The sequence below is a fragment of the Panthera leo genome, chromosome B1, assembly GCF_018350215.1.
Source record: "Panthera leo isolate Ple1 chromosome B1, P.leo_Ple1_pat1.1, whole genome shotgun sequence".
Taxonomy (NCBI): domain Eukaryota; kingdom Metazoa; phylum Chordata; class Mammalia; order Carnivora; family Felidae; genus Panthera; species Panthera leo.
In genome coordinates, this window is record NC_056682.1 from 113,787,120 (window position 1) to 113,811,384 (window position 24,265).

General features: G+C 37.9%; 1 protein-coding gene across 2 annotated transcripts in view; it reads left to right on the forward strand.

Annotated features, from left to right (window-relative positions):
- Positions 1 to 24,265, forward strand: part of COL25A1 (collagen type XXV alpha 1 chain) — a 460,318-nt gene that overhangs the window by 292,264 nt on the left and 143,789 nt on the right. For both annotated transcript variants that reach the window (XM_042933945.1, XM_042933946.1), the window contains exon 5: positions 2,750 to 2,767. In XM_042933945.1, the coding sequence (XP_042789879.1) occupies positions 2,750 to 2,767 (18 nt within the window). The remainder of the gene's footprint in view (positions 1 to 2,749; positions 2,768 to 24,265) is intronic.

Here is a 24,265-nt window from a genome sequence, read left to right on the forward strand (position 1 = left end):
TCACCTCTCCACGCCGCGTACCTGCTGAATTCTGTGGTTCAGGTTGTGCAGATTGTTGTGTTAATCCTCTAATCAATTTTCTAGGTGTGCAGGATGGGTTAGTGTTGGTCTGGCTGTTATTTCACAGACACAAGACACACAAAAGACTTCCATGCTGTTCTGCCTCTTGGCTCTTCCTGGAATGTTGTGTAACATTTGTAAGGTTTGCACTGTGTAATCCATGTCTTAGGGAGAGTTATCAAACTTGCCATTTTATATGCATCAATTTTGGGGAAGCCTGTCTACCAACCCACTTCCATCCCTCTTTTTCACACATACATACATGTATGCACACATGCACGCCGTAAACATTTGAAATTTATTATCATACATTAGAGTCGTCTGAGTTTCCTGGTACTATATGATTTTCAATGCTTTTGTAAAAGTCAACTTTTTAAAAAATGTTTACTTATTTATTTTTTGAGAGAGAGAGAGCGCGAGCAAGCGTGAGTGGTGAGGAGGGACAGAAAGAGAGGAGAGAGAGAATCCCAAGCAAGCTCCATGCTGACAGTGCAGAGCCCAATGTGGGGTTTCATCCCACAAACAGTGAGATCATGACCTGAGCTGAAATCAAGTTAGACGCTTAACTGACTGAATCACCCAGCTGCCCCAAAGTCCACTGTTAAATTTTACTGTCATTTATTTTTTTTCACTACCACTAACATAAAATCCAGAACACAATGAATATTTGTATATAGTAACATATAAATGTATGCATACATTGCATTAAAATCATTTGTTCTGTGTAATGGCAGAAATGCCACATTTTAAAAATAGACAGGAAAAGTCTGTCATCTGTAGAACAATCATAGGAAACAAACAATCTCAGCAATGATGCTAAATGTTACTCTTGAAAAAATCATTTCTGATTTTAGACAATCTTACCTTTTAGTTTTCAGGAAAAAAATGTAGAAGATGTAATGTATTCTGAAGTTCTTTAAAGGATGCATGTTCACATTTCTGAGTTTGCATTAGTTGAAAACTTCAGAAAGGTCAGAAGCTTAAAGCATCCAGAGAGGCAGAGTGCAGGTGAGAGTGAGCACATATTGTAATTTCATCCATTCCATGAATCTGGGAAGATCTACATGTAGGTGGAGAGCCCTGCCTTTGTAGGTTCCCCATGTGTAGATCTGATTTTAGGGTTGCCTACTACCCTCGCGAACCGCGGTTGGCTTGGTTTATGTACAAGTATTAGTTAATAGGCTGGGTTCCTGCTGGTCCTAGGTCTGTATCTAGAAGCAGAGATTCACACAGTGCCTTGTAGTGCAGGAGTTGTTGAGAGGTTTAGAGCATCCACTCACTTGAAGAATGTTCTGATACCACTGTTGATCTGAGCAAGTTTGTATACAAATGAGAGTTTAAACTTTGCTGGAAGGCAGAATGACCTGGTGGAAAATGCATGGACATTGGAATCAGATTTGGGTTTAAATTCTGGCTTTTCCATCTATAGCTTGTGCGACTGTTAGCTTATTTCTATGAGCCTCAGTTTCTTCATTTGTAAAATGCAGTGCAGTTATAAGGAATAAATGGAATAGCATATCCAAAAGTGCCTGGTACTCAGGAATAAATGAATGTTATTCTTTTTTCCCTCTCCACCACTAGGGTACAGGAGTGGGTGAGTAACATCTAGTGTAACTGGTTTAGTTCTCTTCCCTGGTTTGATTAGATAAAACCTGGCTAACCCCGTTTTCAGACAAAGATCTTGAAAGTCATCTGTTTAATCTCCAGTTAGCAAACAAGTGCCTAGAGAAATTCCAAGCCTGGAGAGGGGATGAGAGAGAAAGAGGGTAAGAGAGAAAGAAGGAGAGAAAGGGAGAGTGTTCTCTGAAATTTGTTATTAGTTCCATGCTTTTCTGTATTGATACCTAGTGACATACAGCTGGCACAATGAGATTGTACCTTATTAATTTGTTTGTAAAGATTCCCTAACTCTATGTGTACTTTTTCTTTCATCCCATCTTACATGAAACCCAATTAGAGATTTTAAGAAGGTGAGGTATAATCAATACTTTTATTCACAGGTGATTTTTCTTGAGAAGGATTTACAGTCATGCTGCTTTGAAATTTTTTTCAGCTTAAACAACAAGAAAGTGACATTCAAACTGAATTAGATTATCCCGTGGTTACATGATCTATTGACTGAGTGAGGAGTTATGATGCACTTTAATTGAGCCTAAGACCTCTCATATTCTTTTATAATGCCCTTAGGTTGGATTATACAGAGTAAAAGATAGGTGTTTATTTTTAAAATTGACTTAAAGTATTATTGAAACAATGAGAAATCCAAAGACTCAGGGAATTCTAAAAATATCTGCCTCTTTTTTTCTTGTCACTGTGCTATTTGAACCTGTAGCTCATAGTAATAGTCTGGGCTAGAAGCCCTCCCCTCAAGTACCACATTCATTATGATAATGTAGTTCATCTTTTGCCTTCTTTTTCTCCAATTTTCTAGAGCATACTAAAACTCTTAAGTAATTTTTCAATTAACATAGACCATAATAGCAAGATTTTAGATAAATAGCATACAATAAAAATATTAAGATATAATATGATTTTTTAAAACCACAAAGTAAAATTTGTCAGCAGTTAGGTATTAAAATATTTGGAAAAGATTTTTGGAACTAGTTTAAGTTTTGGTTGTGAAATTATTCTCTTTAAAAACAATTTTGTAATTGCCTTCCTTTTTTCTTTTTTTTCTTTTCAATTTCAGGGCCAACCTGGTCCTCAGGTAAGTGAATTCTTTCCTAATAAATTAATTTCAATTTAGGATTTCCTCAGTGTGGAGATTTTTCTGCAATTCATTTCAAAGGCTATTAAAAAAAGCTATGAACCAGTAATCATGACACCACGCAGTAGACCAAATATTTCCCAGGAGTAAAGCTCTGGGGCCTCTCCAGGGTTGTGTGAGCCACATCAGCTGTTGGACCAGATGGCAAGTTTAACAATGTACTATCATACAAAGCAAAACTCTTAACTGATCTGAAACAGTGCCACAGGACTTTAATGTAAGATAAAATGACTTAGTAAATGTCGGGTATGAACTGGTTTGCGTTAGGTACTGATTAATCATGTACTAATAATGTTGCTGTAAATCCACACAGACTCTGATTATTTAGACTGTGATCATACCAGCTACTTTTGATTCATTACACACAGATATTGAATTCGATCTACATTTTCAATATAAACCAACGGCTGAAGACATGATTTATATTTAAATGTGCATGCAGTCAACAGAAAATCTTTTGAGCTATAAATCATATTGGAGAAAATGAGGAAATTTTAGGAAGGGGAGGAATGTGTAGGGAGATAAAAGTACAAAAGACGGGAATTGTCAGAAATGAAGAATCAGTAAAAAAACAATAAACTTGATATTAATACTGATCGTGGTGTGCAGGAAGCTATCGAGAAGGGAATGCCATTATTAATGTTTTACCTTTAACACCATAATACCCATACATAACATAGCTATTTATTGAGTTCCTCTTACGACTCTTTCCCTTTGATATACCAAATGCTATTTCTGCCTTAGATTGTTTTGTACACAAACAATTTTCCTGACAGCTCTGTTATTCAATATCCAAATTGTGTATTGTGGGCTAGTTGTCATAATAGACCATGAGAATATTATTTATAGTTTTTATGAGCTCCATGTATAAGGAATGTCTAACAAAGCAAACAAAAAACCCCACGTACTTTAGTAGAGCAGTCCATTCTGTAATATCTTCATGAGAAAAACTTTGCCATGTAGTTAATTTATGTTCCTATCAGAGAATACTCTCATTATTTGTGATTTTCACTCTTATTTTCTAAGTTAGCTCAATTATCGGAGGGAAAAAACCCCATGAAAGAAAGTTGTAGCTTATTTCCTAAATTTGAAACTACTACATTATAATGGGATGAAGACAAAGTAAAAGGTAGTTTGCATGCTTTATTTTATTTAATGCTACAACATCCCTGGAAAGTACTACTTTACTTGTGTGTGTGTGTGTGTGTGTGTGTGTGTGTGTGTGTGTGTGTGTGTGTTATATGCACACACATACGTGCATACATATATATGTGTATATACACATATATACACACAGACTCACACAGAATCAGAAGAGATACATGACTCACCTGGAGTGACACCATAAAACTGGGGGCAGAAGTCAAGTGTGTCTGTAAAAACCTTATACCCCTGTAGCACTCAGCTCTCAAGAGAAGACTAAAAGGCAAGATAACAGAATAAAATAAGTTGGAGTGCTGGTTTTGAGGTTATTATAATCTTTAACACATTTTAAGTATTAACAGGACCTCTTTCTTAGCCCGGATCACTTCTGCCTAACCTAAAGCTGTCTTTTAGATAAGGATTTGGGTATAAGTAATTTATGTAGGAGACAGTCCCAGGAAGCATTGTGAATGAGTGGGGGAAATGACACAGGAGTGGCAAGACGACCAGAAAACAGATGTATTGCTGAGGATGCTGTGGGAGACTGTAGAGCTTGCCTCAGAATTGCCCACTGAAAGGCCAGGAAATTGATGGATTTATCCACTAATTTCCCTTCCTTCACTGTTGAGAATCATGGCTGAGTGTTAACTCCCTGGCTCTTCTGGCCTGTCTCAGAAGGTCCAGCATGCTCCAGCTGCTAGAGGAATGCAGGAAGCCGTAGGGACATGTGAGTCCTGTATCCTTACACTGCCTTTGAGGAAGGCAGTGGTGAAGGTTGGCACCGACATCTGCTACAACAAAGAGTTGCTACAAGTGAAGGAGTCCTATAGACAAAACAAAAAGGGGAAAATTCAGACACAGGTGTGAGGACTTGGATAATTGGACAAAAAGACAGCATTGAAAGCATATTAGTTCATGTTAAAGAAAATGGCTATCAGAAGAAGAACATGATCATAATAAATCTTGAGTGTGCAGCCACAGTTAATGAACAGAAGAAAGATGGTAAACCAGCGCAGGAAGCCAAGAATGGGGAGAACATCATGTATCACTGTAACCAAGATTTTTTTGAGAGAGAGAGAGAGAGAGAGAGAGAGTGAGTGGGGGAGAGGGGCAGAGGGAGAGAGAGAGAATCTTAAGCAGACTCTAAGCTGAGCCTGGAGCCTGACATGGGTGGGGCTTGATCCCACCACCTTGAGATTGTTAACCTGCTTGAAATCAAGTTGGACGCTTAACCGACTGAGCCACTCAGGTACCCTCAAGATTTGAAAATATATCACAGCACTTAAAAAAGTAAGGTCTATCTAACTGCCTGTACTTGAAAATTCTGGAAACTTTTAAGGAAGATAGAATTGGCATTTTTTTAATGTTTTTTTTTTTTTTTAAAGAGAGAGAGAGAGAGAGAGAGAGTGCGAGTGGGGAAGGGGCAGAGAGAGAGGGAGACACAGAATCTGAAGCAAGCTCCAGGCTCTGAGTTGTCAGCACAGAGCTCCACATGGGGCTAGAACTCACAGACTTTGAGATCATGACCTGAGCTGAAGTCAGACACTCAAATCGACTGAGCCACCCAGGTGCCCTGGCATTTTTAAATGGTGACCTGTTCTGGTTTTCTTTCATCTTGACTATCAGTTTTCCTTCAGTGGACGCTCAAATCACATGATCATTTTGTTCAAAATGTCTCCCTCTTGTCACAGCAAAAGGAAAGCCACAGATTTAGGAAGAATAGGTATGAGGGGAAATGCAAAGCCAGGAAATAGCTCACATTGTCTTTCCATGGCACAAAAAATAGGCAAAGAGTTTTGTTGCTATGTCCCCAAGGACAAGTTTGACTTACCTCTTAACTCTACTCCTTATCATAACAATTTTCAAAAGAAACTTCCAATTTTAGATTTTAAATTAAATAACTCTTAGTGAAGTTTTTCATTTAGTGCTTAATGATTATTTAATTTGCTCTGAGATTTTTATAAATTATAGGTGTATTTTTATACACTGGCTCCTTTCCATCTGTATTTTTATTTTCCCTATTACCTATTGTAATGTATTACTTTCCCAGCCTCTAATCTACTCTTGGGAAATTTCTTCTGCAAAAAGTAGAAATTAAATAGGCTTTTACGTCCAAGAACAAATTTTATCTATCTAAAAATACGAACACTTAAAAATGATGTAGTAAATGGGATTATCAATATGTGCAGTACAGTTACAGTATTTTATACAATTATATCTTACATTACCATCTTACCATGATTTCACTTTTTCCTTGAGTAAATTTATATAAACTATACACTAAATCTGTTTAATACATATCTATAATGTACATACAGTGAGTAAGCAAGCAATGTACATTTAAAATCTAAATTAGGAAATTTTTAAATGGGTTTTTAAGTGGTTGAAAGGTTTCTTTAATTGATCAGATTTCTCTTGAAATGTTCCTGTTCTGTTTTTTTGGCTCACTAAAAATAATATTCACATACGGTATATACAATGTGTACAAGAGCTTATAATTTGGGGTATGGGGCGCCTGGGTGGCTCAGTCAGATAAGTGCCTGACTTCGGCTCAGGTCATAATCTCATGGTTCATGAGTTTGAGCCCCGCATCGGGCCCTCTGCCACCAACACAGGGCCTACTTCTGATCCTTTGTCTGCCTCTCTCTCTGCCCCTCCCCCACTCTTTATCTCAAAAATAAATAAACATTAAAACAATAATTTGGAATATGTCTTCTCTTTTCTTCCCTTCATCTTTTGTGACTTAAAATGATAATCATTTTTTCTTGAAATATCTACTTAATTTCCCTTATTTTTTAAGATGGATGAGCTAAAATTATCCATAACTTATTTTTTATATCTATGTTTCAATACAACTAATGTGCCTACATTCTTTCCTTTCTAATTCTGCTCCTCCCTTATCTCTGTGGCTTCTTCTTAGCACATATTGTTAACTGTGGGGAAAGGGAACAGCATAAACATTGAAAATTTTTCTTTACTTTCTCTCCCCATCTCCTTTTGCAACTAGTTAAGGAGAAGAAAGTTTGCTACCTAAACAAGATTCCTCCAAGCAAATTCCCTTAACTAGTCCTCAAATCCAAGTTTCTGACCCATTCTGAGTCATAACTGTGTCACCCAGGGGATGACTCTTAGCTGGGCTACCTACTCCACTGAAAATTCATACCCCCTTCTGACTGGATAGCATTGTGAGAGGTACATTTCTAAAATCCCAAATTCCAATTTACAGTGGATTTTCCATTAAGACATTATTACTAATCCTATTTCTATTGTACAATAAGAATGTGTGTGTGTGTGTGTGTGTGTGTGTGTGTGTGTGCATTAGCAATAGGCTTTTGGGAATTGAGCTGAGAAAATAAACCATATTTTATTAGGATTCCTGTGGGAAGATACAATCAGATTTCCAAATAACCAACTTCCAAAAAAAGAGCTGCCAATGTTTGAGTTGAGAGATTGCACATCCTTTAAAGTTCACCAAAGTATTTGGACAGAATTATAATTGGTAACTTGTTATTCTTGTGCAAATGTTTATGTCAGTAGAGTGTTCTGCATAGGTTGAACATCCCCACGTCATCTTATTCACAGTATGTTTCACTGCAAATCTCTTCCTTAGAGAGTGAGAGGCTCCATTCTGCTTCTTTGGTATCACTCATTGTTTAGTAAGGACTTCCAGATTAATGAGGTTTTATTTTGTAGACCGGTGGTAAAAAGGGAAAATGTCTATTCTTCAGGGAGTTCTTCTGATCATCTTCCTAAAGCTGAAGATGGCTTACATGGATTTAGCTTATGTTGTCGAAAAATTGCAAAGACTAGACAGCTAAACGGCAGTGAACCCTGTCGCAGTGAGAGTATGAAACTGAATATGAAAATAGGCCTTAGGGAAGAGAGGTGAGTCTTTGCATTTACCTAAATGGTAAATGGTGAACAAATGGTTCTTCACATGGAAAATGAGATGGTGAAAGGGTATTAGAAAGAAAAAAAAAAGGCAATTCTATCACCTGTAGTTAAGATGGGAGAAGAGGCAGGGAAACAAATGGCGAGGATGCTGCTGTGAATCCACTGTATCAAAGGAAATCAAATCCTTGGAGAGGAAAAAGAAAGGGATGGAGTAAACAATGGCACAGAGACTGGGAAAAAAATGGCTGGGTAAGAAGAGAAATAATAACAAGTGACACGAGTTAAGTAAGGGAAGAAAGGAGGAAAGGAAATTCGAAAAAAGACAGATGAGGTTTTGCATTTCAAACTAGAGGTCATGAGAATCGTTTGGGAGGTGGGGCAAAATTAATCTGTTGAAACGAAGGTCACCCTACTATTTGTTCATTAATTCGTATGAACACAGTGTAAGTCAATACCTCAAGTATTTATTTAGCTCCTATGTACAAGGCACAGCAATAAGGCTATGAAATTGTGGTGAACAAGACAGAGGCAATCTCTGTTCTTTTGGCAGTTCTTTTAATATTAGTAGTCAAGGGGAATATTGAACTTCTGTCAATTCTCACAGACCCACCCCGCCATTCTGAGGACGAGTTCAATCCCACCTGCAAGTCCTGCCCTGCACCTATACATCTGGTAATCCGCAGATGTAGTGGGGACCTTAAACATGAGGCAGTTAAGAAGACTGTTTTCCAAAATGCAGGTGTCCCATTGGTCTGAGTGTAATCCTGATGCCATGCCTTCTTTCTAATAATTGAGTTTTGCCCAGATTCAGGCAGTCCTATTCTGATAACTGAGTCCTTTCCTGGCTCCCCATGTCTGTATTCCCTGTCTACATGACTCTTTTCACTCCAGGCCCTCCTTGTCCTTCCCTCTCTACTACTTGATATGAAAATCATGGTATTCATGCTCTATGCACTGAGAGCTGACAGAACCTTGGTTCTGTCTGACATTGGTAATGGCTGACAGAACCAACTCTCTAGCTCATTGCCTACCTGACAGAATTTCACATTTCTATTTTTTTTGGTCCTGACTTCCCCATTGCTGTTCTGCACACTGTCAGGACATGACTGTTGCTTGCCTGGTCAAGCATTGCTACAAGGAAGGCGAGTCAGTAAAGTGAGCATTTAGCTTTTTCCTGTTTCTGTAGTAGAGATAGCGAGGGTTGGGACGGAGCATAGATAGCATCAACCAATATTATCCCATATATGTCTGCTGGATAAAGTTTTTCCATCTTGGTTCTGATGATGTCATTCTTCTGACCCCAAAACTTTAAATCTCAACATGATTACCATTTAGAGTTCAACAAAATCTAGTTACTTGCCTGATATTTCAATCCCTTGATCTGGCTTTTTCTAACCCAATCTCCCACTAATTTTTCATTCATTCTCTGAACACTATGCTTCATCTAAGCCAAATGAAGCTATTTATTTATTTCTCTTCAAATCTGTTTTTCTTCATTTGTCTTTTCTTAGAATAGTCTTTTCTCAAATTGTTTCCCAGTTACCTCTTAGCCATACTCCGTTTCCATACATTCAGTTACGATCACCTTTCATATTTAAATTTTTTAAATGTTTATTTATTTTTGAGAGAGAGAGAGAGACAGTGAGCATGAGCATGGGAGGGGCAGAGAGAGGGAGGCACAGAACCCTAAATAGGCTCCAGGCTACTGAGCTGTCAGCACAGAGCCCGATGTGGGTCTCGAACTTGTGAACTGTGAGATCATGACCTGAGCTGAAGTCAGGCGCTTACCCGACTGAGCTACCCAGGTGCCCCGGTCACCTTTCATATTTACATGCCACTTCTTCCATCAAGATATCTACTCTCCCTTTTGTTGAATCCCCACAGTACTTTATGAGTACAGATTTTTTTTTTTTTTTTTTTTTTTGCTTTACACTAGAGAGGGCATAGACAACAAAACCAGATAGATTTCAGGTCAAACCCTAGTTTTTCGCTTGTAAACTATGACCTTGGGCAAGTTACTCAATCACTCTCAGTCTCATTTCACCCATCTGTAAAGCAGAGTTAATAATGTCTTATCTCAACAGATAGTGTGAAGATTAAAATAAGATAATATATGTATAACTCTTAATGGAGTGCTTTGTACATGACAGGCACTTAGTAAATATTAATTTCCTCCTTGTATTGTATTTTTTCCTGTTTCTATTGTCATTTGTAAACATCCCTTCTCTCTTGATTACTAGCTTTTTAGTCTTCAAGGGCAGAGCAATGCTTTATTCTTTTTTTTTTAAGTTTATTTATTTTGGGAGGGGGGGGTGGAAGGGGCAGAGAGAGAGAGAATCCCAAGCAGGCTCTGTGCTGTCAGCACAGAGCCTGACGTGGGGCTCCATCTCACAAACCGTGAGATCATGACCTGAGCCAAAATTAACAGTCGGACGCTTAACCCACTGAGCCACCCAGGCACCCCCTATACTTTCTTTCATCTTTGGTATCCTCCCTAACACCTTACTTAGTTCCTGGTACACAGTAGTAGTTCAAGAAATGTTGTTGAGCTATGAATGGTATATGCAAGAGTTTATATGCAATGGTATATGCAAGAGGAAAGAAAGCTGAAGAAGAGAAAAAATGATCAGCTTTTCGTGATTCTAAATGCCCCATCAGTAATACCATGTGTCATCAGTAATGCCATTTAAAACAGGCTTCTGAGGTTTCTAAGCTCTGAGATTTTACTGAACATTTGTTAATTTTAATATCTCACTTCTACTTGATTTGGAGAGTTTCTTTCATTATAGTAGTATACTTATATTGATATTTAATATTTGGTGAAAATAAACTGATAGCCCTAACCCAGGGCCATACATATGATGTACTATTTGAGTTTTTAACCATTTATTTGTAGGGTTCAAGGCTTATCTTTGATTTTTAATAATCAAGACAGTTATGGAAAGTGGTTTATGGTGGTTGTGTTTAATGTCACATTTCTTAAACAATAATATTCTTCCACTAATAAATAATTTAATAGAAATTATAGAAACTCATTTTAAAAAGCCTTCTCAGGCTTCCATCTTATACACATTATAAAGATACAGTGGCCTTTTCTTTGCCCCAAATAGCTCCATCAGTATATTTAGTACAGAGTAATGAAATAGTGGAACCATTGTATTAAGTGAAAGGTACCCCTTCTATACTAAGGGCATTTCTTTTGCATAAAAGTTTTAGAATTTCAAAGCCCTCCTCATAACTCCCCTTTGGAGTTGCATGTGAACATAAAGGAGATATAATTCCCTTAGGAATTTGGAGGACTAAAGCAGCGTGTATGTTGTAATTCTGTATTACTCAGTGAGAAAAAAATGTAAGAGAAAACCACAAGCAAATACCATCAGACAACTGCACATGAAGGCGTGTGGCTTCCATTTGTATTTTTTCAAATGCACTTGAAAAGAAGTAGATGTCACATAGCCTTTTTCCCCCCAAATCCCTTTTTGCTTTTTTGTTGTTGTTGTTCTGACGTTGTCATTGCAATTTCACAATATTTTACTAAAATTTACAAGAATCAAAATGTGTGTGCCTTCTAAGGAATTATTCCCAAATAAAATACTATATTTGGGGACAATATTTAACTTTCTGTTCATATGTTTTTAATTATATACTAAGCTCTTTCTAACCTAACACTTTAGCAATTCCCATATTTCATGTTTGTGTTTCAGTCCAGCCTTTTTCAGATCCATATAGTCTCACTTGGGGGCAGGGGGAGGACATGTACATTCTCCAAGAAATTTGAAAAGCATGTGTCTGTGTGCGTGCGTGTGCGTGTGTGTACAGAAAGTCTTTGTTTTGGTCAATACATAGAACTGTCATGTTAAACTAGTAATGTATCCTATCCAAAATAAATCATGCTAGATCTCAAAAATTACTATCATTCCCCATTATTTATATTTTATGTGGTGGTTATATGATAAAGAGAATAATTATAAAAATCTTAGCATTTTAGATTTTTTGGTATTTGATTAAGTAATTTATTAATGACATGAAAGAGGGGTGCCTGGGTAGCTCAGTCAGTTAAGCATCCAACTCTTGATTTCAGTTCAGGTCATGATTCATGGGATCCAGCCATCTGTCAGGCTCTGTACTGACAGCCTGGAGCCTGCTTGGGATTCTCTGTCTCTGTCTCTGTCTCTGTCTCTCTCTCTTCCTTCTGCCCCTCCCATGCTAGTGCACATGCATGCACTCTCTTTCAAAATAAATAGACATTTAAAAAAAATTATATGAAAGACTCCATTGTACTCCAAATAGCTTATATCTGTATATACTTACATCCTTAATTGATATAGTTAGGTAAATATCAAGTATCATTTAGTAAGAACAGTTATGACATACTTTCCTTGATATCTCTTACCTGGCAACCTGAACTGAGGAGCTATTTGGAAAAAAATAAACATAGTGGAGTTTTGAGCTTCTGAAAGAAATGTTACTCCTTGCAGTAAACTCAGGGCCACCATTTACATTCATGTAGGTTATGTACAGTGCAAGGCTGGTCAGCAAAGGGACAGGGAAGGTGTGAAATTCAGCACAGGCTTCACTTACCAAGCTATGAGCTCTGGCATGGGGCTGCATCTACCTGGAGGAAAGCCTCCTTATCTAATTAATACAGTCTCAATTTGGGCCATCAAGAACCTGAATGAAATGAATGCAGTTTACTCAAAGAAAACTAACCAGTCTTAGTGGTGGGTGTGACTATCCCAGATGAGAACAGTGTGTCTCCAGAAGAAATGTAGAGTAGGCAGTCGGCATAGTCCTGGGGAGAAGCCACAGCTGGATGTACAGTTGACAAGCAGTAGCTGAAGTTGTGGAAATGAGAGAGATGCCCAGGAAGTGTGTATAGAGGGTAAGAGAAGTCATGGGTGGGGGAAGGGTTAGTTATGAAATATAGAGAGGGGGAGGAAAAGAAAGGTCTCCTACACAGAAACTCCCATCAGCAGTGGAAGACCCAGGAGAAGGCTATGCTAGAAAAGCAAAAAGAGGAGTAGTCAGCTGTGTGAACTCTAGTCACTGGGTTTCCAACCATGAGGTTACTCAGTAATTTTAGTGGCCTGGTGGTTTTCAAAGCAATGTGCCATGGTGTTAGGAATGACTCAGTATTGAAAATGTGGGGAGAATAAAAAATAGAACATTCTTTCTAAAAGTTGGGGGTCACAGGCAGGAGCCAAAAACATCTGTCCATGTTTGAGATGTGAGAAAAAAACTTTCATTGAGTAGAGTCTCATCAAGAGACTGCAAAGTTGTTTTATTCCTCTTGCTATTAGTATTTACTCTGTGAACTAGAGTCATGGTCAACAGATAAGAAATTATAGTGAGTTCCCAAAACACAATTTCTAGCTGCAATCAAATATATCCTCATAAACATTAATTGGTAGCATGTAAGCCGTACAGATATCTATGACTTTTTGATTATTCATAGGCTAGTTAGGAAATACTAATTTTGGCCCTGATATCTTCTTAGAGACCTCTGTTGCAGGAAATATGATAATGTATTTATTGATACTTACCATGTGTAAGGTACAAGACTACCTTTGAATTAGGAAGAGAAGAGCAGAAGGAAATAATATTTACAGAGCACATGTTCTTTTAATTACTTCCTGCAGCTCCCATATGAGGTAATTATTGTTTGTCCCATCCTGCAGATGTAGAAGCTGAGGGTCAGACAGGGTAAGCGACCGGCCAAAGGTCATGTGTTAGTACATATTAAAGCCTCCAAAGGCATTATTTGTTATATCTCCCCATACACCACTCTTCTTGCCCTTAGGGGCCCTGATAGCTTAGTATGAAGCACAAATCTTATATCTAGCATGGCAAGCTGAGTTTTTAAGAGAGTCACAGTGCTTTAGGCGTTCAAAACAGAAAACATCTCCAGAAGAGGGTCAAGCAAAGCTTAGGGAAGAGAAGTCACTAAGAGAAGCCATCAGTGACTGGTTGTGATGATAGTGAGATTGTAGATAGGTGGAGACAGGATGCTTTCTGGACTAACATTTGTATTGGGAATAACATTTCTTTCAGAAACTCAAATTTCTACTAGGTTGTTTTGTTTTTTTTCCCAAATAACTCCATACCTCAAGTTGCCAGATAAGAGGTTTCAAAAAGGGGTGCTATAATTATTTCAAGTCAAGTGATAATTAATGGTGTTTGTTCAGTAGAAAGAATGGCAGAAGCAGAGATACAGAAGTGACAGCAGTGAAGGGACCTCTGAGAACAGCTGGTGTTCAAGGCTGACTGGAGGTCCGGGAATCAGGCAGGGGCGAGAAGGGGAGAAAACGGAAAAGGAAAGTTAAAAGCAGATCATAGAAGACTTTGGACACAGTCAGAAGTTAACACTTTATTTGATAGGGATCTGAAGGGTCGCTTAAAAAGTTTTTAAAAATTATATAACTACTTCTTTGGGGAATTTTCAAACATACTCAAAAAGAAAAAGGAAAAAAAAAGAAGAAAATAAAATGGTACCATAAACTGCCCTAGAACCATCATCCAACTTCAAGAATTATCAATTGCTAATCTTGTTTCATGAATCCTTTCCCTCATGTTTTTGTTTTGTTTTGTGGCTGATGTACTTAAAAGCAAAACCTAGATACGAGGCGCCTGGGTGGCTCAGTTGGTTAAGTTTCCGACTTCGGCTCAGGTCATGATCTCATGGTTCGTGGACTGGAGCCCCACGTCTGGGTCTGTACTGACAGCTCAGAGCCTGAAGCCTGCTTCGGATTCTGTCTCTCTCTCTCTCTCTCTGCCCCTCCCTGGCTCACACTCTGTCACTGTCTCTCAAAAATAAATAAAAATTAAAAGCAATGTTTTTAAAGCAAAACTTAGATACCATGTTATTGCATCCACAAATACTAAAATATGAATGAATCTCTGATAGGGTCTTTCTGAAATATAACCATCGCTTTATTATCAACCCTAATAAAATTAGCAATAATTTCTTATTATCATACCCATTCAATATTCAAATTTCTCTACCAGTTTCAAACATCTCTTTAATAGGTGTTTTGTTTGGATCAAGACCCAAAACCCAATTGGCATTTAATTGCTGTAACTCTTCAGTCTTTTACTCTCCAGTCATCTTCCTTTTTTTAAAAAAAATTGTTTTTGTGTCATCAATTTTCCCACATTTGACCTGTATATAGAATGCCCAACCTTTTGGATTGATCTAATGACTTCGAGGTACTGTCTGACTTGTTCCCCTGTCTTCTGTATTTCTTGTAAACTGCAAGTCCCATTTAGCAGTTGATTAGGTTCTGGTTCAATTTTTAGAAATAATCTCTTATGAAGGTGTAGTATACTCCCTTCTTCATTATATCAAGAGGCAGATAATGTTCCATTAATCAGCAGGTTAAGTAATATTGGCCTCATCCCCTGAAACCTCTAACAGCTTTTTTATCATGGAGGATTATTAACCTATAATGACTTTTTCATTGACCCCTTGATGGGTTTTGGGCTGAGGAATATGTTCAGAAATGTGCTTTAGGACACATAATCTGACAAAAGTATGCAGGATGAAATACAGTGAGGGAAGACCAGAGGCTTGTAGACCATTCTTGTTTTCCAGGAATAAGGGTGCTAGAAACAAACATAGAAAGATACATTCAAAGGATTTTGTGGAGAATGAAATCTCTGGGACTTGGCAATAGATTTCACTTGCCAAATCAAACATAACACTGAACTTTTAGAGATGGAGGAATAGTGGTGTGTTTAACAAAAATAGGGAGGTCAGGGGGCGCCTCGGTGGCTTAGTCGGTTAGAGCGTCCGACTTCGGCTCAGGTCGTGATCTCGTAGTCCATGAGTTCGAGCCCCGCGTCGGGCTCTGTGCTGACAGCTCAGAACCTGGAGCCTGCTTCTGATTCTGTATCTCCCTCTCTCTCTGACCCTCCCCCCATTCATGCTCTGTCTCTCTCTGTCTCAAAAATAAACGTTAAAAAAAAAAATAGGGAGGTCAGGAGTCCTGAGTGGCTTGCAGTAGAAACTGAGAAGTTTGGTTTGAGAAAGAGGAGTTTGAGCTGTTGATGGGATATCTTGGTTTAGACATCTGGTGAGCAGTTGGGAATGCAGCACTGAATCCTGGAAAAGAATTGAGGACATAAGTCAGGTAAAAATTATAGCCTTGAGGGTACATGTGATAGCTGATGAAGGGAGTAAAGTGAAAAGACAAAAGGGTTAGACACAAATTTGGGCAATTGTGACATGTTTGGGCTTTGTCAACTCTTCCTCCCCAAAGCTCTGGTTTATTTAGTTTTAGTTTAGCCCAGGGTGACTCCTTTCCAGGGCCCCAAAGACTGGCTCAGCAGTTTCTCTTCTCATAGCTTCACTTTGCTTTCTTCTTCCTAGTGGAAAGAAATGCCCCCAAGACCAATATGTATTTCAACTCATGTTACTTTGGTTTTCCTAAAACCAGACTGTAAAAATATGACTTCTACTCTACCTCCTTTCTCTTTCCTCAAATCCAGGTTTTCTTTATTTCTGTGACCAATCTATTATTAAAGAAGTTTGATGGAGATGGTTAGAAGAAGATAGGACCTTCAGATGAGGGAATAGAGGGCAAGTGCAACATTTCTTCCCTTTGATTTGGGGGGAGGGTAAATGAATGTGTTTGGAGAGGAAGAGGAGGAACCCAAGGGAACTGAATTGGTTGCAAAGACAAATGAGAGCAGTGATAAATAGCATGCAAGTTTGGGGAGGAGGTACGGGTGCATGGGTACAATATTACCTTCACTCCACAGAGAGAGGAGATGAGGTTACAGAAGAATCCGGAGATGAAGATCATGGTAGTTGTAGAAGCTTTTTTAAAGGCTTTTGATCTTTTTAGTCGCCAGCTGAGAATGAGAGAGACTAGGCTTCTCATTTATACTGGAAGCTTGAGAATCATAGGCAAGCCCTGAGTTTCATTCTCTCCTAGCCTCATTTGACAGTTGATTGTTTTTTTTTTTTTTATCCCTTCTCCATATCTCTGTAGACTCCACGAGATACCTACTCTTATCCCTGTGGTGTGCTGAGTTGCCCTACACAAAACTGCATGGCTTTATAAAATGCTACAAATGAAGCAAAGAATCAAACTGACCTGCAAACCAGGCTATCTTAAGTAGCCTGGGCCAAATTATGTTGGGCCAGTATATTAGGAAACATGCTGAAATAAACTATTGTATATTAAACCTAAGGTTTAAAGATGGATGTGCCTCTAAACACATTTGAATTGTGTTAAGGACAGTAAGAGTATTGTAGGATAGCTTACACCATTAGCTGTAAAATCACAGGGGCTACTGTGGGCATTTAGAAAGCAAGTTGATACTTTCTTTCGACAAAAGGAATGTTTAGGATTCCAAGTCTTTCACCACGGAGTTCATTTTATTTGACCTCTTAAAAATATGTAAAAAAAAAATTTCAAAGTTAAACAAAAAAGTTTTAGCAGTCTCTTAAAACATTTGGATATAAGGGATGAGGCTACAGAGAAGGGAGCCCTTGGTTTTGACTGGCAGGAGAAGTAATTTGGCTGTATTTAATTTGTATTGTGTTAGAAAAGAAAGCCAGAGTGAGCTTCCCTGTTTCCTGCTGTTTTATAAGCCCTTAACTCCATTGAGCTACATCAGTCTTACTTTTGAGATTCCGTTTTTAATGTTTGGTTTTTCTAAATTTTCTTTTAGTGCTAGCCCCCACTAATTGTTTCCTTATGGCAGCTGCTTATGATTTAATACTGATCATGGGCACATATAGTCCCTTGTTCAGGGCTTGAACTGACATCACAAAAGAACTTAAAGTTACGATCTCACCACAGAAAATGCCTGGAAAATAATAGCTGTAAAAATTAGTTTTGCAATCAATGGGGCTGGTTTTGATATTTTAAATTTCTGTTTATACCTACCCCCTTTTCTGCTGGGTCTCTTTTAATCTTCAATGCAAAATGAAAGGTGTTAAGTCTGAAGCTATAAATCTGTTTATAGCTATAATTCCGTTCCCTGGCTTAGCAGAGTTTGACACTATAATAAACACGGTTCTTCTGCAGCAACATTGAATCTGGTTCTTGTATAATTCTTTATATGTTGCTGCTTTGAACAGGGAGAGTTTTATTGCACTCTTTTCTTTCTGGGTGTTTCAATTCAGCAAGAATTGATTGAGCACCTACTATACTAGGGGTGACCAGGTAGTTCTAGGTCCTAAAGTTTAGTCTTGGTTAGTCATTAAAGTACTGTGGTTAAAACTATAACGAACTGTTTTCGTTTTAGTTTTGTGTAGCTGTAGTTGTTGTTGTTTCGTAATAGTTCCTAAATATCAAGGCAACCTATATTAAACCTTTGTGTTCTCCAAACATTTTCAACCATTCACCTAACACATTTCTTACCACATGGCCTTTTGATTTTAGGAAATCAATATGTTTACCTTCTTTATCTTCAGGTAAATCTGAGAAAAATTTTTATTTTTTGTTTACAATAATTAAAATATTAAAAACATTGACTTAATGATTACTACCATTGGTCAGTCAGGCATTCTACAAATTGCTTCATGGACAGTATTTCATTTCAGCAAAACAATAAGCATTGTTTTCCTCATTTTACAGATGAAAAAACTGAGGCTTAAAGAGTTTAATTAACCGGCCAAAGTTCACATAAGTGATCACAACCAGGGTTTCAGCCTGTATCTGTTTGACTCCAAAGCTTGAGCTCTTAACCACTAAGACACTTAATGTACTTTATTTTGAAATAATTTCTCCAAATTATAGTTTTACTTTTTATTTTTTACTTTTTTCCAAAACATTTAAAAAGAAATTGTATACAAGCAAACACACACACACACACACACACACACACACACACAGATCTATACTCATATATAGGGCCTCCTACTTTTTCACATCAGGTTTTCCATAATAAGTTTAAAATGTACACATTACCTGTTGAGGTTATTTGCAAAGTTGAAGGTCTATGAAACACTAAAAAGAGGTGATTTTAGGAAGAAATGTCCCTAAAAGTATATATTATGCTAGTAAAGCAAAAAGCTATATATTAGAGTTCAAGGTTTTAGGTATATACTTGGAGGAACACTTATTCACATTTTAGTTAGAAGTGAACCTAAGCTAACTACCTAAAGCACTTTACCCAGAAGTATGCTAGATTTATCATATGTAAATAGGTAGGGTCCTTATTTTTCAAGTAAGGCCTGGATTTTTCCATTGTTAAAACTATTTGCCCTGTGATTTTGGTCAGTTTCAGACACCTGCTAAAAACTGTGGTACCAAATTCAGTTTATTCATGAACATATGGCTTAAGAGCATTTATCTCATTGGCACAATGGGCCAATTTTATGATGCAATCAGAGAGTAGGCAGAAATCTTACCATCTGTAGAATTGAGGCTTTTATCCTATTTGAACAAGTGGAAATGGGATATTCCCTGTTTCCTTCCTCTCTAGGGGACTGTGAACATTGATAATGTAATGTTTGCAAAAGTGCCTGAGCACACAGGCATCAAACATACACTGATCATTGAGGTTGTGCTGTCCTCCTAGAGAAAGCCCAATGCTGTAGACCTTGCCTTCCTTATCCTTAAAAAACTAGGGAAATTACAGTTTTTAAAAAATAGTAAGCCCATGTTCAGCTTGCAGTCTAAAAAGCAGAGGAAGAAATGTAATAAAGGTGTACTTTATTAATAATTTAACACAGAGGAAGGATGGCTACACAGTATGGCCACCATATGTCATCTGTGCTCCTTTTACCCAACAGTGATGATAAAGAATTTTCTCTCTCTCAACTATTTCTGATTAGGCCAGCCAAGGCTGCCAACAATCAGTTTGTATTTGAATACCCTTAAACCCAGATTTAAAATTCTATATGGTTCAGTTTGCTCTGGAGCTGCTGTGTTCATCGGAGTTGAACCAGTGTAGGTCACCCATTTTCTGCAAGTGCACTAAATTGTGAACTTTCAAATGAATAGAACTTCTTTTTTTTAATTTTTAAAAATGTTTATTTTTGAGAGAGAGAGAGAGAGAGAGCAAGAGCATGTGCAAGCAGGGGAAGAACAGAGAGAGAGGGAGAGAGAGAATCCCAAGCAGGCTCCATGATGACAGTGCAGAGCCCTATGTGGGGTTCGACCTCACAAACCATGAGATTGTGACCTGATCCAAAATCAAGAGTAGGACACTTAATCAACTGAGCCATTCAGGCACCCCAATGAATAGAACTTCTTAAACCCTGTTGGTGATATGTAAACAGCTCTCATGTCCAGTCGACTGGTCTTGTCGGTTCTATCTCAGAAGTGTCTTCTGAATCTAGAACTTTCCCTGTGCTCCCACTATCATCTATCTCCTGGACCAGGGCAACAGCTTCCTAAGAAGGATGGCATTCCATGTTCTCAGAGTTCCAAAGAGCATGGGATTGATCTTACTACTCTCTTGTTATATTGATGACAGATTTGGCCCAGGGACTCAGATATTATTAGCCACCTTTCCAAATCTTACTATCTCCCATCTGTACTCCCCACACCACATATGTTCTTACTGCCATGAACTCCTTGTCTGTCTCCAGTAGCATGATGTTCTTTCACACTTATGCATGTTCTCTTCTTCTGCCTGAACTGCTTCACCCCTTCCCAGTCCCCCTTATCTCAGGTCAATTTTCAAGAGCCATTTCCAATATCATCTTTTGAACTCTAGTTATCCCACTTTCTTTTCTCTCTGTATGGCCACAGCACAGCCTCATTCCACTGATTACAATTACATTTACATGTCCCTTCTCCAGACTCAGAGCACATTGGCTGGTAACTGGCCATAAATGCTTAGAATATGAAACTTGCTGGACTTCATAATTCTATGGTAATGAAAAGATTAATCAGAAAAATGTTTGTTATGTTTCAAAGATGAAAATGATGTACACTTTTCTGGGATAAAAATCATAACTCCATTCTATTCCAGCAGCTCTGGCTGCCAAGAATTTCCAGAGTTTGCTTTTTTCCTTTTTTTTTTTTTTTTTTACTTGTAGCAGAATTTAATTTTGTTTTCATGATTGCCATCTTTTAGAAATCATTCCCTCTTTAGCTTTTGCCAGCTCAAAGTAGGCAAAATTTACAGTTCTAGTGAATGAAAGGTCTTAGTTGGGATATCCATTCTCTATGAATATATCTGTCTTTTCCAGCTATATTTCGATTACTTTTAGGCAGATTGAAATCCAACCTTTTACTGAATCTCATTTATTGTACCTCTCATTCATAATGGTTTTAGTTTGGTTTTGTAATTCAATCAAAATAAGTAATAGAGCATGGAAAAGGATCTAAAATCTTAGTTGTTTGGATAGAAATAGATTTGGGGAAACTGAAATTGGTATAGGCCAAGACCCACGTTAAAGACTTGGTACAAACAAAATTGTTGCCTTACATCCTGAATTTGAAGTCATTTGAATTGGAGCTAATTTGAAGTTTGCCACTGATATTTATAAATACCTTGGTAGTAAATTTGGAACACTCTAAAAGAAATGTTCCAACTACTGAAAACACTAATAATACAAATTTTGTTAACACTTTTAAAATTTATGTAATTAGAGCTCATAAAATAAAACTAATTAGAAATAATTATCTCAAATATTCTTATTTATTTATTTAAGTGGACAGTGTAAAAGATAGGACTCCCAACATTCCAGACCAGACCAGAAAGACAACAATTCCAAAAGAAGACTTACATAGCCATATATAATGACTCACTATTCCCTTATTTATCACCACTAATTTTACCATATTTACTTACCATTGACCTCAACCTTATTTTAGCAACAAAGTTTTACTTTCTTCTTTTTTTTAATTAAAAATTTTTTTTAAATGTTTATTTTTGATAGAGAGAGACAGAGCTCGAGTGGGGGAGGGACAGAGCAAGAGGAAGACACAGAATCTGAAGCAGACTTTAGGCTCTGAGCTGTCAGCACAGAGCCTAATGCGGGGCTCTAACTCACGAACCACGAGATCATGACCTGAGCTGAAGTTGGGATGCTCAACCAACTGAGCCACGCAGGCGTCCCATGCTTTCAAATAGTTACCATTCAGACACTGATACTGATACCTGAACAACAAATATGTCCATTAGCTATTAAATTGTTAGCTTGGTGCAGCTGGAAGCAACAAAATGCCATTGTAAAATACACTGTAATTCAAATAATTCATTAATTTTTATTGTTGTCTATCTTTTTTATTAATACCAGTGAAGCTTTTTTTTTTTAACTCTAAAAGCAAAATAACTTAAATATTGACCCAGCTTTGATTTTAAAAGTTAGCAATCAAAGAAACTTTTTCTTAATTTGTAATGTTTTGACCTAGAAAAGAACCATGGCTCCCAAATCTTGAAATACTAGCTGGGTTTACTATGGTTGCCCACGTTTTTCTTCAAATGCAATCCATATTTGCAGTGAAGAGGATCCAATTCAGAAAAGAAGAGTGGGATTTCAGTCAGAGCAGAAGAAAACACCTGCCATTAATCCCAAGAGCACAAGTGGGGTCTGGAGCGTCCGAAGCAGCCGCCACAGCTGTGAATGGAGGTTGACCTCTGCTTCAGTTCTGTCTTGAGCTGGCAGGTGCCAGGACGCCATTCTGTCTGCTCAGAAACATCCCCTTTTGAAGCAGCAGTATTTATTGCTCAATTGTGAATGCAAATTTTTATGTGTTCGTGAATTAAGGATCCTTATATATGGCAAGCTGTCTAAAGAGCTCTAGTTGACACACGTGGCTTTGGCATTAATAATTGGACTTTGGGGGAAAAAAAGTCATCTCTGTTCCCCACTGTAAAATTGTTTGAGACAAGCTTTGACCTCAAACATGTCATAGAACCTAATAAAGTGCCTTTAGAGGACTGGTACAATGAGAGGCTTGGCCTCTGAAATCTCACCAGCAAAAGTAAACTGAACTGTAAAGAGAAGCTTTTGGGGGAGGAAGGGGTGGGAGTCGGGGAAGGGTTCCACAGTAACTGTAAGTAATCTTACAATAGCTCGATTTTCAAGGGAATGTTTCTTAATGCTAGTATTGGGAAGTATTTAACTGTGGCACTGGGCCATTAAGCTTTTACAAGACAGACCATTCAGGTTTTCTAAATCAGCCTCTCCCACCATATCCTCCACCAGTGTCTAGAACATTGCCAAACTCTCTATAGACATTTGACAAATGTATATAAAAATCAAAATAGAATTATATAACATACAATTTAAATCAAGACTAGAACCTCCACTGTACTCCTTAAACTTGATGGTAGGTATCCTCTCATTCTTGTTTTGGGTTTCCTTTGCCTCACCAAAAATAAAACTCTGCTTGCAGGAGCACTAGAGAACATTATATGTGTGTTGAAAATGACGAAATAGGGGCTCCTGGGTGGCGCAGTCGGTTAAGCGTCCGACTTCAGCCAGGTCACGATCTCGCGGTCCGTGAGTTCGAGCTCCGCGTCAGGCTCTGGGCTGATGGCTCAGAGCCTGGAGCCTGTTTCCGATTCTGTGTCTCCCTCTCTCTCTGACCCTCCCCCGTTCATGCTCTGTCTCTCTCTGTCCCAAAAATAAATAAAAAAAAAATAAATAAATAAAAAAATAAAAAAAAAAACGTTGAAAAAAAGAAAATGACGAAATAAATTCTTTAAACTTAATTTTGCGGAGGTAGACACACAATCTATACCAGTTACTCATTACTTAACTCACTGAAAACATTAATAAAGTATTGAAATTTTACTGAAAACATAAATAAAAATAATTTTCTTGGTTTCCCTTTGTTTTTAATGGCAAAATTATTGGGGGGGGGGGGCGGAGACAAGAGTTTGTTTCGTTGATTCCATTACCTTAGCTCCCTCTCTCCCTCCCTGGCTCTCCACAATTCCTCTTTTTCTCATTCAAACTTGAGATCTTGGGGCCAACTGCCCAGGACACTGTGGGAAATGCAATTGGGAGGCATTTCAGAAGGCATCTGTCGAAGGCAGTCACATGGTCATCATTCTTTCTGAGAATCTAAAGTTCTAGAGCTATGTCTTATAATCCTAACCTAGTCACACAGACTAGGTTAAAGTCCTGGCTAACTCACTTGCAAGAGACCTAACCTTGATAATCTTTGGGTTTTATTTTTGGCATCTATATCATAACACTTCACTGGATAGGGAGAAGATTAAATACAGTAACAGGTGAAAGTTCTTTGTTGATGGTAAAATATATAAACCATAAGACATTATATTACTGTTATTATTAATTTCATGATAACCTCACAGCTGTTTCCAGAAGTGTCACAACTGAGAGTAGGAATTTGGTACCGTGTCTCTGTAGCTGATACTTAGCAGGAGATATTTTAGCAACAGAATATTCCTACATTTTCACCTGAAGGGACATAGCAGTCTCTACCAAGACTTAGGATGGTACTTTGCCAGCACCTT